Below are 15512 nucleotides of genomic sequence, written 5' to 3'. Positions count from 1 at the left end.
CACAAGTACTCCTGTTCTTTTTTCAATTAAACTGAATTAGACTTCAGAGTCCATCTCACTGAAAGAGGGGAGGGGACACACTTTAGCCTGTCTAGCTTTAGACTCAAGACAACACAAAGGCATTCACGTTATTCTTTACAGCCAGAAGAACTACAAACTAGGAATGCTCAAATGCTACAGAATATGATAAAGATCCATGGGATGGTCCTCCTACACCAACTAGGCCTGGTCTACCCTAGAAAACTTAGTACACACCTTTAGTATCAAGTGCAGCTGCACCAGTGTTTGTTTTGTTTTGACCTGTACTACTACTTTATGTGGTGCATCATTGGTAGCAGTGACTTCAGCACCAACAAATACAACAGCATGCAAGTGTAGCATGAAGTGGCCATTTTCATGCAAAGCCTCAAGTACAAGTGTTAAGAGCTAATGTACACCAAACAAAACCCAATCAGATAAGAGTTACTGCCAGCTCAGTCTGAATCATGCTTATCTGAACTGGTTTTAAAAAGTAGTCTGGTCTACATTTGCATTTAAAACATTTAGAACCAGCATAGCGGCTGCCAATGTTAAAAACCTATACAAAATATCTCTGCATAGACTGAGCTGTAGTCTCTTGTGTCTGTATCCATCCATTTCTATTGGACCCAGGTGATGTGTTATGGAGCTAGCTACAGCTTTCCTTCAGGGAGGAGCTGTGAGAACAATATGGAACCATGGGGGGAAGTTACAAAAGTTTACATAAAGATAACATTTTATAAATTATATGAAATTTATTTATACCTTGTCTTCAAAAGCCAGAACAAGACAATTTAATTGCTTAGATGCTTTCTGAAACATCTTATCGGAATTACATGGAAGTGCACTTAAATACTAGCAGAAATCTGGAATCAGTCAGTGTATTACAAGACTTTGGGTTCTAGCCAGAACCTAGAAATTCTATAATTCCATATTAGGAGCTTCCACCAAAAGTGTTGAAAGATGTTAACATCTCTGCCGAGCAGAGTATCAAAAATACATAGTAGTTTATATTTTCATAGCACTGTATGAAACTCTCTTCAAAATTCAACACACAAGTCAAGCAGATTACTGATCTGTTCCAAATTAGCAAAAAAGTCATATTAAAAACAAAGTTCAATTTAAAAATGGTTTAAACGTAACTTGCCCAGCCTGTGTGGATGAGGCCAAATGTCAAACAAACCATTTTAGCTGGAACTCTTTAAACCACTACTTAGAGCAGTTCAAAAAAGTGAGTTAAAGACCCAGTAGAGATGGGAGGCTTAGCTGATGGGACTCCAGTCCTTCGAAGCTTCTAAGTGCTAACTTATCAATTTAAAAAAAAAATTAAACCAAAACAAAAAGCATTTTCTAGAAAGGTAATATCAACTGCTGGCCATTAATGGAATTAATAGTAAACCACTTGGACATAAACCACTACACTAGTAGAGGTCATTAGATGACATGTCTGAATTCTATTGTCACCAATACATGGTCTCAAAGTTACAGCCAGTTGACAAAGACTCTAAAGATGATTAAACTATACATAATTATAGAAAAATAATTCCCTGGGGTATGCATCAATAAAACATACTCTGGGCCCTAGTTTTCAGAATTGCATGTTCTGAATTGCACAAGCATTTAGGTGCTTAATTTGTGCAAGTAATTCTAACCGTGTGCTGAAGTTAGGTATGCAAATCCAGTCAATTCTGAAAGCACAGACCCGGCGCAGTTTTACTTCAGTTTCAGACAATGAAGTTTTTAGTGCAATAGTTACCATTAGACATAACAAAATCAGCGTTAGTCTTCTTTCATATCAGATTGAAGCTCACCCCCCAACAGACATGAAGTAATGAAGCTTTTGGCTCCATGTACATGGGGAAGTGTTGGAGTGCTACACTTGACCTATCAACAGAAGGGACATCATAAATCAAGTGAGTCACTGCATATGAAACAGTAATTACAGACACTATGATTTGCATGTTACAGTCACACATTTTAAATGGAATGCACCGTACCTTTGTGTGCCACATATTTGAGTTGTGTGGCTTTCCACCTGTCCGCCACAAAACTATACCTGTATATACACATTACATGAAGACCATATTCTAAGTACAGCTTCACCTGTTTAAAATCACATCTTTCAAAAGACACCTGAAAATCTAATTTAAAATCAGGTGTTCAAGCCATTGTTAGAATTTCTAAAGTGTACAGAGTGGGTATAAGCGCTGCATATTATCAATCCAATTTGTTACTCCCAGGTTGTCCTGAGGAACAGGACAACTGAAAATGTATAGGAACATTTTATAGTTTAAAAAACAAAGCAGAGGTAAAAGTGAAGTGTTTTGCTTTTGAATTCCTCTGTCAGTGAAAGGCTGCATTTAATGCTTAATGGTTCAAACTGTAGAAAATCAATGCCGAAGACATAAAAAAAATAAAATGTCAAGACAGCACATAAGATTGATTAATATTAGACGTAACACTTACAAAGAAAAATACATCCTGTGGATTTTTTTTTTTTTTTAAATAGTAAGAACTATCTTTTTAATACAGACTTTTACTTTCTAGGCTAGAAATTTGTCACCAGAATACAGTTATTTATAATTTATGCTAGTATGTAACATGCAGCTGCTGAACTAAATAAATATGGTGAATCAGTTCTTTATGCAGGTGCACAGAATTGTTAGTGTATAATTTAAAGACTCATTATTTAGGCAATGTATTGTGTATTAGTAATATTTTATTACTTATTACAATGTATTACGTATAGCCTTTAGGCTGACTACCAGCATTAGAAACCCTGTTAAAAGAAAGTATAGTCCATAGTTGTATTAGGTAATCTTAAAATTCAAACCAATTTCTGACAGTTGCATCCAAAATCAGAGTTTCCATTCACCAAAAATGGCTTCCAATGCTCAATCAACATTTAGGAAGATATATTTTCAAGTGGTTTTTTGTTTTGTTTTTAATAGTCTTCAACAGTCAATTTAGGCCATTCCTTCTTGAAGCTTTATAATGTTTATGAGATCTGAGGAAATCAGAGAGGAACATAGAGAGCAGAAGGATACAGGGACAGGGGAAGGAAAATGAGAGCAGGCAGCAGTAATGTGGAGACAACTGGCTAAACTTAAGCTGTGTGTCTACACTACAGAGCCTTTACCAGCATAGCCTGCTAGTGGAGATGCAGTGTACTAAGTTTTTCTGCCAGTATAGGAACACCACCACCACTTCTATGCCAAGAGAAGCACTCTTATGTCAACGTGGCAGCATCTACACTGGGAGTTTTGCTGACATAGCTATGTCTGTCAGGGATGTGGGTTTCTCCACACCTCTAACCAACATAGCTACACCAGTAAAAGTTTTAAGCACAGACCAGGCCTTAGACCTACATTAAAAAGTTAGGTCAATCCAGCTACGTCGCTCAGGGATGTGAAAAAATCCACACCTCCGAGTGATTTAGTTAAGCTGACCTAACCCTCAGTATAGACAACGCTAGGTTGACAGAACTCTTCTGTTGACCTGGCAACTGCCTCTCAGAGAGGTGGATTACCTACACGGACAGGAGAACCCCTCCTGTTGACGTTGGCAGCATCTTCACTGAAGTGCTACAGCAGCGCAGCTATGCGGCTGTAGTGTTTCAAGTGTAGTCAAGCCTTTGGAGTGAAGGAAGCAAGAGAACTACCCTGAAGAGGATGAGCAGCAGCAAAGAGACCACTAACATAGACAAGACCCATAGTAATGTATGGAGAGATCAGGTACTGGAGCCAAGAAACTGCAATTCTTCAAAAATCTTCCATATTTATTTTCAGATGTCTGGGATCATCTTGGGATGAGAGGGGACAGGTGTCAGGGATGCTGTGTATTTTCCCCTAATGGAAGGTTGGTATCATACAGTTCATCTCCCACTTAGTTCACTGATCCCTCAAGGAACGTAGTAAAACCTGTGCCATCATGTCATCTTCATCAGCATCATAATCCTAAAGACAAAAGAGGCAGCGTACATTAGAAACTTGACTTCATAATTGAATAAGGATACTAATGAGAACAAACATTCAGAAAGCGTAGGTACTTAAAAATCCATAAATGCCCACACACAAGCTACCTAACACGATTTGTCTACCTCATAAAAAAAATATTTTAACAGTTGCTATTTTGCTATAGCCCAAGATTAAGAAATATCCTAAAACAGCTATTAGTGGCATTTCTATCTTCAAAAACCTAATCCAAGCCACAACAGATATTACAGGAGCAATAGATTTTTAACAGTATGCACTCATTACATACCACAAAAGTATCATAGGAAAACTGATGTCGCCGTTGAAGATGTTCCATGAAGTTAGCACTCCTGTAATTTGGATCTCCCCATGGCATCGAGGCACAAATTGGGCAAACCTTAGAGAAAAAAACATGAAAACAAATTTTACCCAAATACTGAATTATGTTTATATTTGAGTTCACGGGGAATATCCTCAGAACCAAAGACTTCTTTGGAGACCAGTCTCATTACAACAGTCCTTGGAATCTAGGTTTGCCTCTTGAAATCCAGTTCCCTCCCTGGCAAAATATCTGATTTAAAAAACAGAGAACTGTAAAAGAAATGAAAGAAAAAAAAAGATTTTATAGGCTTATGGCGATTACAAACACAACCACGACCTCATAAGACACTCATATGTCACAGGAAACAAATTTAGAACATTTTGCCAAATCATTTAACACTAGAATATTTGGTTCCTCACTGAATTCTATTCAGATTTTAGGTTTCTGAATTTAACTGCTAATTTTGAGCTACCTCTGTGTACTGACAGTTAGAATATTGAATAAAGTTCCTTGTTTTGTAGAAGTATTTCATCCTCCCTGTTTTTCAAGAATAAAAAAATATTTTCTCCCCCATCATGCCCTTGCAGAAGATACATGTCTGCATGGAAAAAGAGAATATTCCTTTCTAAACCAAGAAACTTGAGGCATTTCCTGAAGATACCAGAGCCACCCTTGGGACAAAGGAAAGAGCTATTAATTATTAGAGCTCAATTTCTGTAAGTTTTGCAGCTTCTGGTCTACTTCCTGCCATACCTGCAGATAGAATTTTCATCAATTACGAGACATTTTTATCATCAGATTAGTGATCTACTCTTTTACTGAGCATGTACGGAATAGTTTAGAGAAGATCTAATGATAAAACTTCATTCTACATGAGCCATTGTGAATAATCTGCAGGTGCAGGCAGTTTAAGATTTTTTTTTTTTAAACTGAGTTTTTACAAGCTGCAGTATAGGCATGTGTTAATACTTGTTAATTCTAAGACACCTTAATATCCTTATGAAAGTTTGTCTGTCCAGGGGCTTCCTCCCCCCCACCTCAAAAAAGTATGTTTTTGACATTATCTAAATTGGTATTTTATTCCAGATGTTTGTTTTATTAAATTACTACTACTATGTAGTATTTTAATTTTGAGGCTGTAATACTTAGAAAAAAAGTTTAAATATGAAAGAATGGCTTAAAGTGGGTGCACCTGTGATCGTGTCACACCCAAGTTCAGACTTTTACAGTTAGGCCCCAATCCTGCAAACAAATATGCACGTACTTAATTTTATTTTCATGAGTAGTCCCACTGGAGTCAACAGGAGTACCCAAATGCTTAAAGTTAAGGACATGCTTATGTGTGAGGGCCCTGATTCTGTAGTTTCCCAGAGATTACCAGATTTCCTCATCAAAACTGTTGTACTGAGTTGATACTGTAAATATTACCACTTGTTTTGCATCCATGCTGTGGTATTTTTTGCAATGTTCAACTAGTCCTTCCTGATCAAAGTTTTTCTCACTGCAGTAAGGACAAGGAAAGGTAAAACGATTTGGAACATTCCTGTAAAAAATAAAATAAATAAAAAAATTACATCATAGAAAGATGAATTAAAATAGAGAGAGTCTCTGGCTATTCAAGGTCACCTGACAGAGGATATTTCAAATACAGACTACTCAGAAGTTAAACCCTTAGTGTATGGTATGCAAGCAATCTGAATTTAAGAACCTGCTTTCTTTATTAGTTACCAGATGATATCTTAAACAGCACAATTCTTAATACAATTAGCATTTATACAGCACTTATTCTTCAGCATCTAAAAATATTAGTTGTAGCTAAGTATATATACACACTATTCATCAAGTTGCTTTCTTCATTATAATTTTGCAGCACTTTAATAAACCACACAATTAAGTGCTAGATATGCTACAGTGCAGATTAATAGAGCAGTGCAGTCATTTCCTTACCTAGGACCTGATCCTGCAATAGTCTGCTTGGGCAATTTAAGTCAATGGAGCAGCATGTCTGTTGCACTCAACTGCAGGATTAGGGCCTAGCTAATATCAGTATCAGAGGATTAAAGTAAATGTTGTGCAAAATAAGTGAAGAGCTAATATTGTTTTGCTTTCAGTCTCACTTGCTGGCACACAGGTGCAATGCACTGGAATAATTAAAACCAGTACTGTCCAAAACCTTAGTTTTGGGCAGCAGTTACCCAACAGCATCCCTCTGACCAATCTGAAAAAGGAATGTTTCAAGAGGCATAGTTACCTGGTGTTACGAGGTGGGTCTTTAGTTACAGCTTTAACGCCTTCCATTATATAATTCTGGTATTTTGAACAAGAAGCTGCATGACTACGCATCTTTGAGAGGTACATCTAGGTAAGCAACAGAGAGAGAGAGAGAGAGACAGACAGTTAACAGGCAAGGTTATTTTCAATTAAAAATTTAAAAAAGGATTGCAAATAAACAGTGGAATCTAGAAACAATCTGCTATAAGAAGAAGCTTCGTGTTCAGATGAGACTGAAGTAGCGAAAGCTAAATGTTTTGGCACATGGGACAGAACAGAATAGAGAGCTATAAAATAGAAGCTAGGTTAGTGAAGCTATAACACTCTTTTGTTAACGACACAATGCATTATATTGCCCAGGACAGCTGACTCCTTGTTTACCTGACCATTGTAATTCTTATTTTATATTCCCTTTAGATGCAGAAAAGTACTATATCCATTTTGCACTGAGTCAGTTTTCTAGATCTTCCCTTCACTATTCCCTGCAACAACAGGATCAAATGGAAGTAGGCTACTGTCAGATGATATACTCTAAAATCTACCTCATGGAGTATTATGACAGGGACACATTAAGAGTGCCAAAGAAATGCAGAGGACAAAGGTTCTTTCCTAAACAGAACTTTAGTAATCAAAGTCCAGCTAGCTATGTTGTTCTGGTTAACATATTTACCAAGGTTAAACCACTAGCATCTTTATTAATTCTAAAAAGAAAATGGTTTTAAGTGTGGTCTTGACACCAGTGAGACATACCAAGAGCTGCATCATCAAGGGAAGATCAAAGATATTTAAACATTAGTTATGAAGGGTGGGATCCACAAAGGTGTTTAGCCACCAAAGACCCAGTTTTGGCTCTACTGCAATACATAAAACTACAAATCTCTGTAAGCACCTACATTTTTCAGAATGAAAATTCCCTCAGCACCTATGTTTCTGCTTGTGGGCATGCACACTGCTGCCTCCCTCTGGGTGTCTGGACACCCATCTCCCATCAAAGCCCCAGAGGGGCCCACAAATGAGGGGGAAGACAGGCATTCGGCAGTAGTAATGCTGCTGCTGCCCACCTGCCCAGTGGTGAAAGCACTTGCCTGGCATGAGGGAAACCCAGGTTTAATTCCCCACCTCTGCCAGAGAAGAAGAAGAAGCGGTCCCCCCACCTCTTAGGAGGGCACTCTAACCACTGAGCTATGTGGTATTCTGATGTAGGGCTCCCTCAATCTCTCCTGTCAAAGTTGCTCCACTATTGATAAATAATGAGTGATTGGAGCAGGGGGACTGGACCTGGGATCTCCCAACTCACAGGTGGATGCCTTCACCACCAGACTAGACAGTAGTTCCCATTTTCTCTCTATGTCCAACAATTGTTTAAATATTTATAGACAGTAGAAGAGTCACTGGGGCAGAGAGGGAGAGAATGGGAATGACTGTAGTTCAGTAGGACGCTAATCTAACATTATCACACAAAAATGAAACCAACCAGAAACAAAAGTGAAACTCATTGGGCTGTTACACTTTCTTAAGCTAAATTAAATACAAAAAGCAAACAGCATAAAAATGAGAAACTTAAAAAAAAATCACATTTTATTTAATCGGGAGGGGACTTTTAGTAACCATAGATAGAAAAAGTATATTTAACATGACAATGTTCCTTAAATAGTTTTAAATGCTTAATCTTTGATTCACTTTGAGGAAATTAACTTAATATTTAGATGTAGGACTATGTTCACTGTAGAAGTTTCACTCTTTGTGCCATATAACAAAGTAACAAAAGTTCATTAGTGTTTCTTATTATTTATAGCACCTATCACCTGGTGTTAGGGTTGCCAATCCTCCAAGATTATCCTGGGGTCTCCAGGAATTAAAGATTAATCTTTAATAAAGACTATGTCATGTGATGAAACTTCCAGGCATATGTCCAAACAAAACTGGCAACCCTACCTGGTGTCCAATAATTCCTAAACTGCATTGTTCACATGAAGTACTAGTAATTCCACTGAGGAAGAAATACTACTTCCCTACCATTAGAAATAAAATGTATTAAAGTATTTTTCCATACACAGAATCTGCTTGTGAATGTCACATCTATAGAAAAGACTATCCTTAGACAGTTTTGTCTTAACTGACTACCCCAAACATAGTGAATAAAATTCTGCTATACCTTTTTATAGTAGAAAATTTTCATTAAGAAACCAGTCTGTCTGTCCCTTAAGACAGTTTTCACTTTGTACTGTATTTACAGAACAGAATTTACCCCTGCAGAAGTGCATGTAGCTCAGTAGCCTATTGCATCTTCAGCTTCATGTTAACTGTATATTTCTACTTGAAACCCACCTCCTAATGAAAAAACAGCAGGCAGGGGAAAGGGAAACCTCTTAATGTTACCCTACAAGCAGTCCACATGGATTATTTATCACAATTAAAGTTCTGATGGTTTATTCCCTAGAAAGCGGATGTGCAAATATTGTATTTCCATGCTAGCTGTTTGCCTAGTTCAGCCATGTATGTACTTCTTTTTTTGTGCTTTCATACTTTTTTATTGCAGCCATCACAAGTGGTTTCTGTCATTTCAATTTGCTTTTCCAGGTCCAGAGCTCTACTGCCAGGAGACAGGGTACTGCGGCAGACTCCACAAACTGGTTCAATAGGCTTCAGACATTCCTGCAGGCATGGAGTGCAAAAGCTAATATGGGAGAAATATGATTTGTAAAAATGCATGTTGTAGAACATATTTGCACTGTTCTAATTAAAATACCCACAGACCTACCCTACAGGAAATAGAAATCACAAGTGACAACATCCACTGACAAATAGCAACCTGTTGATATGCTAAGAGACAGTCAAGTCACCGTAAATCTAGTCAATTTAAAAGCAGTTTCAAGTCATGTCCCTGTCCCTGAATGCTCTTGCCAATTTATGGTTTATGCCACATTTTCCTCTTGTCAAAGTTTCTCTTCACTGTTTCAAACACAAAAACCCAAACAAACCAACAATTACATAGTGAAGCTGACTAAACAAAGTGCTGTCAAACACAAAGTAAACAAATTGAAAAAAATATTCCTTTGATCTTTCAGTTATAGTAATCTGAAATGCAACTTGTAAAAATGACCTAACTATTCCCCTTAGTTGCATGCAGAGAAAGAAGGGGTCTCAGATACCTCTGCAAAGCCCTTTTCTTCAGACCCCAGAACTCCAAGGGGATGTACATTGTTCCTTCCCCATAAAGCTTACAGTTCATATCAGCTAAGAAAATCTCATGTTAGAAAACATTAACTAGAACATTTTAACTGACAACTGTGACCATAACTTTACCCTTAGTGCAGAAAAGGAAAACTGTGTTTAAAGGTATGTAAGCAAATGGTGGTTAGCCTTAGGCAGGTCTGACCTGAGGGCATATTTCCTCTTAGAGGCTGTCTCCTGTGAATTTTACTGGCAGGGAGGGCACCTTGTCCCAGCACAGACAGAACTGTAATTAAGTTTCACTTTAGTCAGAGCCAAGCAGATATCTTGTTTCTGCCTACCCCACCCATCCTGTCAGTATCCCACGCATAGTCCTTCTCTCCTTAGCTCATATCACCCACATTTTATTTAATATCGGGGGTAGCCATGTTAGTCTGTATCCACAAAAACAACAAGGAGTCCGGTGGCACCTTAAAGACTAACAGATTTATTTGGGCATAAGCTTTCGTGGGTAAAAAACCTCACTTCACTTTCCATAAAAGATTCACACCACTTCACAGCAGATGAGTCCATAGACCGAAAAGAAAAAGGCCGAACTTCTTCCTTAATCCATTCAACACTTCCCCTTCGCCAGCGCACACTGCCTACAACCAAACCGCTTCGGTTTCGATTCCCTCCCTGGTATCGTTTCCAAGAATCTGCCCGCTGGTTCTCCCCCCTTTCCCAGCCTTCGGAATTCCCCGCGCTCACTGCTGGCCGTTTGGCCCGTCGGATTTTCTGCCAGCTGCTCGAAAGCGATCCCACTAAGGGCCCAATCCCTCAATCCTTACTCAGGCAAAACTCCCCCTCAACTACATGACCGGTGGCTTTGGGCCCCGCTGGCCCGTAGGAGTTAACAGGCTCCGGGGGAGAGGGGGGTTAAAGCCCAGGGAGAGCTCTTGGCGGGGATCTTACAGCATTCACAGGCCCATTCCTCCGGCAGGGCTCAGACCCTCTCCCCAGGGCTGGGGGCACAGGCCGCCCTACACTGAGGACAGCTCCCTCCTAACCCCCTCCAGAAGCCGCTAAGTGCCCGCGCCTAGGCCCCACTTACTCTGAGCCCCCGTTCCCCATGGATCTCCCCGCCACTGCCCAGCCCCTGCCATCACGGAGCCCCCCCGCCAGGTGCCAGATCCTCCCCCGGTCCCGCGCCAGGCCATCCCCGGTGTCCGCTCACACATGGCCGCAGGGGGCCCGCACCGGGCTCTCAAACACCTCCAAGCAGACGGGGCAGGTGAAGCGGGACAGCGGGTCCTGAAGCGCCGATCCCTCCGGGTACCGGGAGCTGCTCTCCACCCCCGCCATCTTCCACCGGCCGGCCGCCCCCCGGTGCACTTCCGCAAAGCAACCCCAGCGCCGCGACGGCGGCCCAAAGGGGCCGGCGCTCCGCCACGCCCACCCGAGTAGGCAACGGGCGGCGGCCTAACCCGCACGCGCAACACAGCAGCTTTTTCGAACCACGCCCCGTCGCCGCCAGGCCACGCCCCGGGGCGGGCCCATTCTCTTCAGCTCCGCCCACACCCAGTCAGGCGCTTTTCTGCCCAGGGCTGAGCTGGGCGTGGCGAGAGCAGGGAAGGGCGTGGGTAGGCTGGTGAAGGACTAGCAGGGCCGGGGGCAGCCAGTGAGGAGGCTGTGGGCAAGGGGTGTGGCCAGGGGTCACAGCTGGGCAGGAGGTGACCCCAGTAAAGGAATGTCTGGTTGTGGGTAGGAAAATACCCAGGCATGGGCACAGGCACAGAAGGGCGTGCCTGGGGCAGTAGAGCACAGCTAGGTAATGGAGAAAAGGGATGCAACATGGCATAGATGCAACCAGACATTGGTAGATGAGCTAAAATTTCCTCTCTCCTTCCCTCTAGGGGTATGTGGCGTGACATGGGCCTTGAGCTGCCACCTTCCACCGCAGATGTGGCTGCATTTCAGTGATTTTCTGTGTGTACAGCTCATGCAGTACTTACCATGGAGTCACCAGGACCCAAGTGGTGTCTTTTCTTTCACACCTCCTCCCATGTGGCCTTAGGGGGAAAGGTAACTCCAGAGAGGATGGAGCCATAGACTCCAGCTGGCAGCCAAAGCAGAGACCTCTAGACATTCAGAGAAATTCCTCGTTTTGAGAGGACGTTCTCTGCCCTGTGCAGATGGGCTCTTTGCTGTAACCCTCCCCTTCATAGTCCTTTCACCTCTGCTTTACTCCACCCTTGCCCCTCTTACCATCTTCTCCCCTGCCCAGTCCCACTACTCTTCCTTTTCCATTTAGCTTAGCCTTTCCTAACTAGCTCCACTGCCCCCCAAAAGTGGCACTAACATGTTTGTTGCCCTCATTGTTCACTCAGCATGTGTGGTGTACCTCTTCCCCCACTTGGTGTCTGTCTGGTCTATTTCAGTTGTAAACTCCTCAAGGCAGGGCCCATCCATTACTCTGTGTTAGTACAGTGCCTTTTACAATGGGACCCCATTCTTGGTTGATCTTTAAATACTATTGTAATAAACATGATTAATAATACTAATTAATAAGTAGGATTCAGGTACTATATGTAAGATTATTATAATTAGCATGAGAACACATCTTTCACCTCTACTGAAACAGCCTGGACTAGAAATGTGTAAGTGCTACATAGGAGATGGACCCTGAAGATGGTTAGAGACTGGGGTTGCACATATCTAAGGAGAGAAGGAGGGGGGGACACAGTGCAGAAGAATAAGGGGCTTTGGTTGAGATACTTCAGATTATGACTGGATAAGTGAAAGGAGCTCAGCTCCTTCTCTTCATGCCATCCCATAATATGAGGAGGTCAACAGGTGACAATACACTGGGGGCGGGGGGTAAATTTAAAACAATACTTTCTCCCCCATACTGACTAGTTAGCCTGGAGAATCCACTGCATCAGGAGATCAAAGGCTGAAACCAAATCTTGACTTTAAAACAGGCTAGAAAATATGGCCAGAAATATTCATAGTAATGCTAAAATAGGAATGCCAAATCTCATGCCTCATGGCTTAAATACTTTACTGCAGGGCACACTCTGTCATGCCATATACAATATTGAACAACTGACTAAGTGTGTTATTGGCAGGTTTCATCTTCCCCTGAAATGGCAGGTATTGGCCACTATTTGGTGGCAGGTTTCAGAGTAGCAGCCGTGTTAGTCTGTATCTGCAAAAAGAACGAGGAGTACTTGTGGCACCTTATGATTTATGATTTGATCTTGTAAATCCTTGTTCACTGTGCAACAGGGAACATAAGGCTGCTGTACTGCGGTTAAGTGTGAGCAGAAGCTATGTGTGGGTGCAAGTACTAAGCAGTGGGGGCCATTGAAAGCCCAGTGAAGTCAATGAAAGGATTCCTATTGACTTGAATGGGCTTTGGAACAGGCCCAAAGCGTAGCCCTGTGGAATGAGCAAATAATAAGCATAAAGCCCCTTGCGTGTCTACTCCATTGCAACAGTGCAGGGTAAAAAAGAAGCAATGCTAGGGGAAGAATGGCCATGTCTGAAGAGAGGTGGTCTTAAGTAGCATCTTTATCACTCCAATTAAATATTTAGTTATAGGATTGTTGAGCCTTAATTTTGCTATTAGTCGGGAATTACTTGTCAGCGATGCAGAAGCACTGACATTGTAACTCCATTGGTGGCGGGCAGGATCAAACTGGGGACTTCAGTGCATGAGCCTCTATCGCATAAGCTAAAAGCCAACTGGCTGTTAGCTAAGGCTATAGAGCAAACTATTTTTGTTTGTTTGTTTGTTTGATTGTTTGTTTCTCTCTCTTTCTCCTTGGTGCCACTTGATGAGACAGAACACCACACCCAGGAAGTGAGTGGTTTATACAGTGGTTCTCAAACTAGGGCCGCCGCTTGTTCAGGGAAAGCCCCTGGTGGGCCGGGCCGGTTTGTTTACCTTCTCCGTCCCCAGGTTCGGCCAATAGCGGCTCCCACTGGCCGGGGTTCACTGCTCCAGGCCAATGGGAGCTGCAGGAAGCGGAGCGGGCGGAGGGATGTGCTGGCCACCCTTCCTGCAGCCCCCATTGGCCTGGAGCGGCGAACCATAGCCAGTGGGAGCCGCGATCAGCCGAACCTGCAGATGCGGCAGGTAAACAAACCAGCCTGGCCCGCCAGGGGCTTTCCCTGAACAAGCGGCGGCCCTAGTTTGAGAACCACTGGTATAAACCATTAATGCAGAACTGGGTTCCTCTGTGCTCCTGCTCATCACACTTACATATGCAACACTGCAGCTGTGAGATATAGGATCAAGACTTTAACAGACCGATGGTCTGATACAGTACAGTGAATCTTTTGTGCCTCTCTGTAACTGGAAGTCTTAAAATCAGTGGTCACCAACCCGTCGATCGCGATCAACTGGTCGATCCTGGAGCCTCTGCCAGTCGATTGCAATCGCTGGGCCACTAAAAGTTACCTCCAGTCCTGACCGAATGGCCTCAAGTACCTCCGAGCTCGCCCAAGTGCTGCTCCAGGCTAATCAGTTGAGGAGCCAAGCTTGATCCGGTGCAGCGGGGCTCAGGCTGGCTGCCTGCCCAGGCCCCATGCCGCTCCTGGAAGTGTCTGGCTGCTGGCACATCTCTGCGACCCTTGGTGGGTGGAGGGGAGCAGCAGGTCTCCGTGCACTGCCCGCACCCACAAGTATTGCCCCCGCAGCTCTGATTGGCTGGAAGCTGGGGGACGGTGCTGGGGGCGGGGGCAGCACACAGAGCTGCCTCCCCGCCCCAGGGCTGCAGAGACATGCCAGCAGCCAGCCACTTCCAGGAGCGGCATGGGGCCTGGGCAGGCAGCCTGCCTGAGCCCCGCTGCACCACTGACCGGGAACCACCTGTGGTAAGCACCTCCTGGCCGGAGCCTGCACCTCATACCTCCTCCCGCACCCCAACACTCTGCCCCAGCCCGGAGCCTCCTCCTGCACCAAACTTCCTCCCAGAGCCTTCACCCCCTTCCGCACCCCAACACTCTGCTCCAGCCCAGAGCCCCCTCCTGCACCCAAACTCCCTCCCAGAGCCCGCACCCCTCACTCCTGCACCCCAACCCCCTACCCTAGGCTCAACCAATGCACATCCCACAGTTGAGAATGTTACACTGATTTGTGACAATCCCTGAAGGATTTTGGATCTATAAACCACAAATGACACTAATAAAAAGTAAAACTCATGAAATGTCCAGTGGATTCTATGAGATTAGGTGCAGTGTGACCATATGACCTCTGCACCCAAACTCCTTCCCCGAGCTTGCACCTCTCACTCCTGCACCCCACCTCCTGCCCCAGGCTCAGCCCGGAGCCCCCTCCCACACTCCGAACCCTTTGGCCCCAGCCCTGAGCTTGCACTCACTCCCCCCCCCCCCCAGCCTGGTGAAAGTGAGTGAGGGTGGAGGCGAGTGAGTGACAGAGGGAGGGAGGAATGGAGTGAACAGGGCAGGGCCTCAGGGAAGGGGCAGGGTAGATCTTGGGTTGATCTTAAATTCAAAAGGTGATCTTGTGCGTAAAATGTTGGAGACCACTGCGTTAAATCATGATTTGAGGACTTCAGTAACTCAGAGATTAGGGGTCTATTACAGGAGTGCGTGGGTGAGGTTCTGTAGCCTGCAATCTGCAGGAGGTCAGACTAAATGATCATTATGGTCCCTTCTCGCCTTAAAGTCTATGAGTGACTGAACAGAATAATGATAAATCTTTTTTATAAAAGATTGCAACAGTGCAGGGTAAAAAAATAAGC

The 15512-nt window shown here is 43.3% G+C and overlaps 1 protein-coding gene across 1 annotated transcript; it reads right to left on the bottom strand.

The window, feature by feature from the left end:
- Positions 1–753: 753 nt before the first annotated feature.
- RNF114 (ring finger protein 114) lies at positions 754–11259 on the bottom strand. Its single transcript, XM_005286224.4, has 6 exons — positions 10976–11259; positions 9112–9262; positions 6566–6672; positions 5743–5857; positions 4282–4389; positions 754–3974 (listed from the first exon to the last, which is right to left on the bottom strand). The coding sequence occupies exons 1-6, from the start codon at positions 11101–11103 to the stop codon at positions 3909–3911; spliced, it is 675 nt and encodes a 224-aa protein (XP_005286281.1). The 5' UTR covers positions 11104–11259; the 3' UTR covers positions 754–3908.
- Positions 11260–15512: the final 4253 nt, after the last annotated feature.

The sequence above is a fragment of the Chrysemys picta genome, chromosome 13 (genome assembly GCF_011386835.1).
Source record: "Chrysemys picta bellii isolate R12L10 chromosome 13, ASM1138683v2, whole genome shotgun sequence".
NCBI classification, from domain to species: Eukaryota; Metazoa; Chordata; order Testudines; family Emydidae; genus Chrysemys; species Chrysemys picta.
The sequence above is the reverse complement of the archived record's forward strand: the minus strand, read 5'-3'. Positions and strand labels throughout refer to the sequence as shown.